General features: G+C 41.2%; 2 protein-coding genes across 2 annotated transcripts; one reads left to right on the forward strand and one right to left on the reverse strand.

Moving 5' to 3' along the window:
• On the reverse strand, positions 1-3,107 carry tprkb (Tp53rk binding protein). Its single transcript, XM_056276613.1, has 4 exons — positions 2,879-3,107; positions 2,654-2,776; positions 1,940-2,116; positions 1-1,377 (listed from the first exon to the last, which is right to left on the reverse strand). The coding sequence occupies exons 1-4, from the start codon at positions 3,017-3,019 to the stop codon at positions 1,291-1,293; spliced, it is 528 nt and encodes a 175-aa protein (XP_056132588.1). The 5' UTR covers positions 3,020-3,107; the 3' UTR covers positions 1-1,290.
• Positions 3,108-3,497: 390 nt separating this feature from the next.
• On the forward strand, positions 3,498-6,033 carry alg10 (ALG10 alpha-1,2-mannosyltransferase). Its single transcript, XM_056276612.1, has 3 exons — positions 3,498-3,720; positions 4,308-4,505; positions 4,978-6,033. Exons 1-3 carry the CDS (start codon positions 3,556-3,558, stop codon positions 6,031-6,033), a joined length of 1,419 nt encoding a protein of 472 aa, XP_056132587.1. The 5' UTR covers positions 3,498-3,555.
• The last annotated feature ends 2,161 nt before the right edge of the window (positions 6,034-8,194 follow it).

Raw genomic sequence — 8,194 nt, forward strand, 5'->3', positions numbered from 1 at the left:
GAAGCTCTCAGTCAGGATAACTTTATTGTGGTATATACGCTGATCTAAGACCTTTGCCACATGACAGGAAATAGCTGCATTATTTAATGAAATTATCAATAAGGCAGGCCTTGTTTACACGATGACACACCATCCGTCAAAATGTTTGCCGCTTCAACCAATGAGGATGTCATGTTGAACTTGAAAGCGGTGTAAAGAATTACATTATAACCAGTGAGGAGTGATGCGATGTACAATATTGTTACGCATTACTTTGTTGTATTTAAATTATATTGCAACACCTGCACACTATTTCCAAAAACACAACTGCCTATATGTGACAAAGCAAAGTAAGAAAGCTACTTTCAGGTGACATATGGGTTATTTAAAAGAAACAAAACGTTTCAAGTGCATGCATCTCATGCAAACGTATGACGGTTCCCAATATTTTAAACAGCTTGTATGTTAAATATGCATATCTTGATAGGCTGGCAGGTTTTGACCGGAGTTTTGATCTAATGTTTCATGTCGGTTAATGTGGATGTGGCCATTTTATTTCAAAATTCTCGTGGTCGATCCATCACCCAAAGCCCTTTGGATCCATAATTCAGCAGTGCTGCAGCGAGCTCTGCTGTACATCATCATCTGCAGCTGTCAAAACCTCGCAGTGCCCCCGGCTCCAGGACTCAGAACAGAAATCACCGTTAAACGTCAAAGAAACACAAACCACAGAAAGTTATGTGAACAGCGGAGTGGATGGTAAATGACCTCGCAAATTCCCCAGTGCTCATAAAACTTTTTTCACATCTTTTTATAAAACCTGAAGACAGAAAAGACAAAACAGCAGGTGAGGGCCAAGTGAGCCGATGTACTATTAAAACAAAATATCTCATGGCTTTTACGTATGTTTGCATAAGTCCAGTTACTTTTCTAACATGAGCGTATGCAAAAACTTGTACAAAACAAAAAACTCTGACAACAAATAAGTCATGCTCTGCTTAGCGAAATTATCTTATGTGGATTCTCTGAGTTAAAGTGAATGATGATAGATCTGTTCGGTATGCCTGGAATAAAACATGGGCTGTGCTTTGCCCTCTCTGACTGCTTCTGTTCCAGATAAAATCAGTCCACCCAAGAGCAGGAATTCAACTCCTTGTTATTAAATATATACAAGTAGTATGTTAACTATACAAGTAGTTGACTGGATTTAATATTAATTTAATCTGGTCTGGGAAAAAAATGGAGCGTGTACATTTTCTATTTCAGCTGTGTTCAACAAAGTTATGTTCTTATTGTGGTCCTCGGTTGTTGCTACACGACGTCTTTAATGGCCATTCTGCAGACAATTGCATCCAGCAGGGTCCCACACTTCTCCTCCTGGGGGGTGACTTTGTACAACTGAAACAGTAGAAGAAAGGAAAATTGTTTTCAGGGGTTCATGAAAAACACCATACTGTTTTTTGTTTTTTTTTGGGGGGGGTGCAGCTTAAGTTTCAACAGTATTTGAAAAGCGCTGATTTTGACTTGTAAGGAAATATTTCAGGATGACTAATCCATTTTCATAGTAACCAATAGTGTGGTTTACTTTTATGCCAACAATCTCCTGGTGGAAGTGAAATAAATAAAAGCCAAGGGACTCCACCTGCAGGTGAAAAAATTAAAATTCTTCTTATCTTAATTATATTCTTTACTGTTCTTTTTTCTATTTTAACTACTGGTATGAAATATCTCCAATTGTTTTGTGTATGATACACCTGACCTCCAACTAGCACCTGTTCTGTCTATATATAATGCAGCTCCAAGCAGCGCCTCTCCCTCCTGCTTTCTGGAGGCTCTCTCTTTGAATAAAGCTGCTCAAATTCAATATGTTACTCATTTATGGTGATTGTATCCCAAATTTTCTCTTCATTACTCTGTTCCTCCCACCCCCCACCCCCCCAATATTCAGCAGTGAAGAAACCTTTTTGATCTTGACAGGGTCTGATAGCGTGGAAATGTCTTTGGCTGGAATCTGCTGTCCGTCCACTTTGGCTGTGATGTCTGTCAGGAGCTGTGGCTCATCTTTGGTGTGAACTAGAACCACAAGGACGGAGTCGTCACCACCGGAGATTCCAAATCTTTTAAAGGCCTCAGAGATCTGTACAAGCAAAGCATGGAAACGTAATTATTGCTACCATGTTAACACTCACACGTTAAGTTGTTGCCACTGAGTTATGATGAGTGCAGCATTTAGACATGTTTCATGTCTTATATCAAGGAAGGATTGTTTCACTTATCATGGGCAATCATAAGGGGAACAAATGAGAAAAGTTTTAAAGGGTGCTTTTTTTTAAACAACACAGGAGCACCTTAAGAGCAAAAGCTGGATGATATCAATTAATCAATCAATCAATCAATCAATCAATCAAGTTGCATTTTATATAGTGCTTTTCTAGCTGCAATAGCCACTCAAAGCGCTTTACAATTAATTCATACACACACACACACACGTCATAGTGCAGTTAAACATTAAAACATTATTTTCATAAACAATAAATTAGTGATAATAATAATAAAAAATAGTTATGGGAGATAGGAAACTAAATTGGGAAAAAGAACGATTATTTGATTATCTGCTTGTGTGTTTGTTCACAACAATCAGTTGTGACGCACATGTCTGATCAAGGCCACTTACATTATTTGTGGGTGAAAGGTTGAAGATGATCTCTGAAAACAGACTTCTCGTCTTCATTTTTCCAGTCTTCTGTAAATGCACAGCCTTGTTTGCAGCTAACAGCACCTGGAAAGGGTCCACTAACTGTCCAAATAAACGAGTGGATAGTTAAGAGTTGGCGTGCACATAAGCACACATAGTATATTCAGAAGCTTGGTTTGTTTGTTTAAATATATATATTCTTACCATTGTTGGGTTGATCAAGGCACCCTTTATTTTACCCTCAACGGCACACTGTCTCAGTTCTGCGGCGTTTTTGACGTCTTTAAAAAGCAGCTGGGTCACGCTGTAGTCGGGGAAAAGTTCCAGTTGCTGTTTTAGGTGCATGGTTGTGAAATGTTTCGTAGAATATGCTGGAAATCTCAAAATATCACCATACTGAACGGGCCCATTCGGGTCCCTTTGCTTAGCGGCGGGGAACAATAACAATGGTACACAATTCCGCGAGAGACTTCCTCCCTATTGTAAAAGGAGAAAATCCCGTTCGTCTAGAAGGGAGAAAAATAAAACTACGTTTCAAAATATTTCAGGAAGAAAAAGTAGACGATTTGGTTTATTCCTTTACAGAAACTCGGATGGGGAAATGTTCCCTTTTAGTGTAGGAACTAATACTTACAGGTATTAGTTTTTACGAGACAGGTTTTACACGAACTGTTTTTACCGACGGACCAGAAGCTGTCAGAACTCAAACTCAGGTTGATGTTTAGGCGGCGTTCGCGGAGATAGCGCATTTCTTTTGTTTTTCGAATGTCGTTTCTTTATTTGCATGAAATGAGTTATTATGCCGTGCACGTACGATTGTAAAGTATAACGCAGGTGTTCTCTTTCTCTTACGTTTCTTTGCTTCGACTTCGCGATCTAATATGGAAAAAATCGAGGGTTACGTTTTCACTGCTCTCTGCAGCACCAATTTTTTGATGTCTTGCCTCATTTTCTCCAAAGTCACCCGGGAGCAAAGGCAGTCGTACATGGACGAGATTTTCCATGTCCCGCAAGCACAGAAATACTGCGATGGAAAATTCAACGAGGTAACGTGGCCTTTTTTTCTGAATGTGATGGCAAGATGAACGAGACTTCCGTCTTTGCTTTTAACTGAGCTTTGTCGGATTATCAACAAAGTTCTTATCATTTCAGATTGTGTGGCAGATTGCAGGGCCTTTTTAATCTGCATTCGGGCTGTATATGATGCCATTACCGTGGATGTCATCGTTGTATGCTCAAAAGAAGGTTGAATCAGTTCATCTGGATACAACGTTTACTGACAGATACGTTTCATCACTCAACTAAGTGACATCTTCAGTCTGATTGAGTGATGAAACATATCTGTCAGTAAACGTATTCAGATGAACTGATTCAACCTTATGTGATTTTCTTACCTGGATTATTGAGCATGCATCAAGACGTCGTTGTATACTATTTCTAGTTGACAGGAGGGCAAGGCGTGCATCATCTCAGTTTGGATTACGTCAAACTGCAGTTAAGAAGACGTTCTGGTGTTATATAATAATGTGGTAGCTAGCGCAAGGCTAACGTGGTTTTGAGCCCATAAATGTATGAATTTTGACTGTTGGTTTTGATTTCACTGATGTTTCCCATTTCTGTCCTTCTTGTATAGTGGGACCCGATGATTACCACTCTCCCAGGGCTTTACCTTGCCTCTGTCGGAGTGATCAAGCCTGTGGTATGGCTCGTTGATTTGTCTGGTAAGGTTGTTTGTTCTACGGCCATGCTGCGCTTTGTCAACCTGCTCTTCAACTGTGGCAACCTCTACCTCCTCTACTTAATCATCTGCAGGCTGCACTTCAGGGAGAAGGTAATATCATATAGCAAAGAGAGTAATTTGTTGGGCAGACTTGCACCTGATTTGCACCTGGATTGTATGACAAACAACCTGTGACTGTTTATGATGTATGATGATAGTGCTCAATTTTGATAATGGATGATTAGTCTTGTTACAAATTTGCAAGGAGGGGAACTGCTGCTGTGATACTTGTTTGCTGAGCCCTGATAGAGGAAGTTACTTAAGTGGCTATTACAAAGGTTTTCATTTTGCACTGAAGAATGAATCATAATGTCACTAGATGTTGATCTTCTGCACAGCTTGTTTTATATGATGGTACATTAAAATGGTCATGTGTAGCTAAATTGGTATGGCACACTGCCAACGTTATGTGTCCTTTTGTACTGGGGCCAGCCATACTGAAAATATAAACATAGTACTGTAAGGCACTTGAGACAAAAGCATGTGTTACATTTATTATGTACTTTACAATTGTCTCTTCCAGACACGGTCAGCGTCACGCAGAGTCCTCTCAGCTTTGTCCTTGTCCACCTTTCCTGTACTCTACTTTTTCAACTTCCTCTACTACACCGATGCTGGATCTACCTTTTTCATCCTCTTCACCTATCTAATGACACTCTATGGTTGCCACAAGGCTTCAGCGCTCCTCGGTGTCTGCGCTGTGCTCTTCCGCCAGACCAACATCATCTGGGTGGTGTTCAGTGCTGGCACGGTGGTGGCTGGCAAAATGGATGACACCTGGAAGACAGAGCAGACGAAAAAAAAAGATGAGAGGTCCACCCAGATCCCACTGTCAGTCAGCGGGGTCAAGAGAGTGATGCTGTTTGCATTGGAGTTCTTCACGTCACCCTGTCATGTGAAGGCAGTGCTGTTGATGGTCTGGCCCTACATACTGGTGGCCGTAGGTTTCCTGGTATTTGTGGTGCTGAATGACGGGATAGTGGTGGGGGACAAGACAAGCCACGAAGCCTGCCTCAACTTCCCCCAGCTCTTCTATTTCTTCTCTTTCACCCTGTTCTTCTCTCTACCCACCTCCCTTTGTTACAACCGCATCATCCGCTTCCTACTGTCTCTGAGGAAACAGCCATTGTTTTTTCTCTGCGTCACGGGCCTCTGCTTGCTCCTGGTATGGAAGTTCACCTACGTCCACAAATACCTCCTAGCGGACAACCGCCATTTTCCCTTCTACGTGTGGAGGAAGCTCTTCCAGAGGCACGAGCTGGTGCGCTTCCTCCTCGTCCCCATGTACGTGTTCGCTGGGTGGAACTTTCTGGACTCGCTCAGGTCGCGCTCACTCTTCTGGAGCCTGGCATTCATGGTGTGCCTCCTGACTGCCACGGTGCCACAGAAGCTTCTGGAGTTTAGGTACTTTATCGTTCCCTACCTGATGTACCGCCTCCACATGCCCCTGCCCTCACTTCCTCGACTCCTCCTGGAGTTCCTCTTGTACACGGTGGTCAACACAGCCACGCTTTACATCTTTATCAACAAGACTTTCCACTGGCCCGACAGTGACGCTACACAAAGGTTCATGTGGTGAATGAGTAATTGAGCAAGGGATGGCTTTATGCTGGTATTAGCGTTAAGGCAGATATGGACTTGCATTGGGTTCTGGTATCTCACTGGTAGGTCTGGGTATGTCACAGATACCCAGATCTAGATGATACATTTTATAAATTGAAGCAAAGTGACTTTTTGCCTGTTTTCACTCAAAGCGGGATTTCTGATTTCTCTAGTGGAGGGGAAAAAATAACGATAATATCAATGCACCCAAACTGTGGCTTGATTAAAGTGTGGTGGGTTTCTCCTCAGCTCAGATCTTAAACGCTGCACTCAGAATCAGCATCATGAACTTACGTTAGACTAGGATCAATGCACCTCTAATATTATCACAGACAGGGCAGAAAATCATGAACTAAGACTGTAATAAAATTCATGCTGTATTAAAGTTTTATACTGGAGGATATAATGATCTTTGGTTTTCAGTCGGAGCCAAAAGCCATATCATTAACACCGATGGTAGGGTCACTTCGGAAAGACTTAAGAGTCTGAAACGGCTTTTCATTAACATGATAATGAAAGTTTAAAAAAAAAACACTTTTTTTTTTCTAAAAGAGAGGAGGCCAACCCTAAAAAATTTAAATAAGGCTTTCATTTTTCAACTGTGACTATATTCCACTTCCTGGATTGGTTAAATTCAAAGTCAGATGCTCTGGGATGTACAGATAGGATATTGATGATGGATGGTGAATGATAACAGACTCAATTGTACATTTTTGTCTCTAATGATCATTTATGTCGGGTATTTCCTGTACAGATGTCAAATCTTTTGATTTATGTATAAAAGAACAACAATGGGCCTTTTTTGTTCTGCTTCGGGCCCCGCTACACAGAAATAACAACGATCTAAATAAAGTTTAATGTAGGCTGAGCATGCCTGGGAAGTGCCGAGGTAGGGCATGAGCCTACATTTTCATTCCTGCAGACTTTTTCTTGTACCGTAAATGTGAGAATGTGGTTGACTAAACACTTTTTTTGAAGAACTCCCTGCTTGTTTACATTTGAGCTGTAAAAATGAGACCAAAAATGATGCGACCGTTTTGTAAAGCAAGGACCTTCGGAATTTATAATGTATGAAATGTTGGGGGTTTTTTGTAATGGTTAAGGTTTTTTCAAGTAAGCAATTTTCACACACACATTTTTATCTGGAGTGGAGACAGTGGCGTCTTCTGTCACATAGCTGACGAATGGATTAGGTTTGTTAGCAAAACTGTGATTTGTTTTTATGTGAAGGCCCAGCAGGTGAAATGGGGGTGCCCTCACCTTTGACCTTCAAATGGCTCTATGACTGTTTCCTTGGATTGCAGATTTTTATTTTTTATTTTGTAGTCTCATAATTGATTAAAATAGAAACACATTTTTACTCCAGCTCGGTCATATCATCATAAAGTAGAGGCATGATGCGGGTCTTGTTGTGTTGGTATGGTAGATAACATTCACCCAGCTGTGTCGGCCCCAATTCACATGCGAAAAATGTCTGTTTTTCTTTCATTTACTTTCATTGAGGAGGATGTGTTTTTTGTTTTTGTTTTTTTAAAGGCTCTTTTAAAGTTTAGTTCTCTTGTTGTAAAGTGGGTTTTAGTCGACCGTTTTCTGCTTTGTGAAAATCAGTTTAGTCTTCGCTGTGCTTTCCCGCTGTGGACTCACCCCCTTGTCAGGCCTGGTGTTTGGTGTGTTTGATTTTTACATCGGTAAGACTTCAGTCTCCCCAACTTCAGACACAACTACAGAACATGTGCTCAGGTATAGATTAAACACGAGTACCATTCAGGTCCTCAACGATATCATTGATAATTGATTTGATGACGCATCAGAAAATGACCGTCTCAGAAATGCCGATACCTGTTCGACACCGTGTGCATGAAGACGGAAACGTCTTTAGGTTCGGTTGAGATGAAAGCGAGTCGAGGTTTTGTGTTGCTGTTGCGGTCACTTAATCAGATCAACAGACGTTGCACTCGATCATTTCGTTATTTTTCTACAGAAAAATGAAACGATTCTTTGTAAATCAGCATCAGAGTGTCACACTGGGACTGTGTCCACCTTCATGTACCAGACTGTTGTCCTCTACGTTTACAAACCCTCCATCTGTGTGGAGCAATAAAACGAGTCCCGAGTCTTTTGTTTCCGCTTCCCGTCTC

This window comes from Lampris incognitus, chromosome 3 (assembly GCF_029633865.1).
Source record: "Lampris incognitus isolate fLamInc1 chromosome 3, fLamInc1.hap2, whole genome shotgun sequence".
Lineage (NCBI taxonomy): Eukaryota > Metazoa > Chordata > Actinopteri > Lampriformes > Lampridae > Lampris > Lampris incognitus.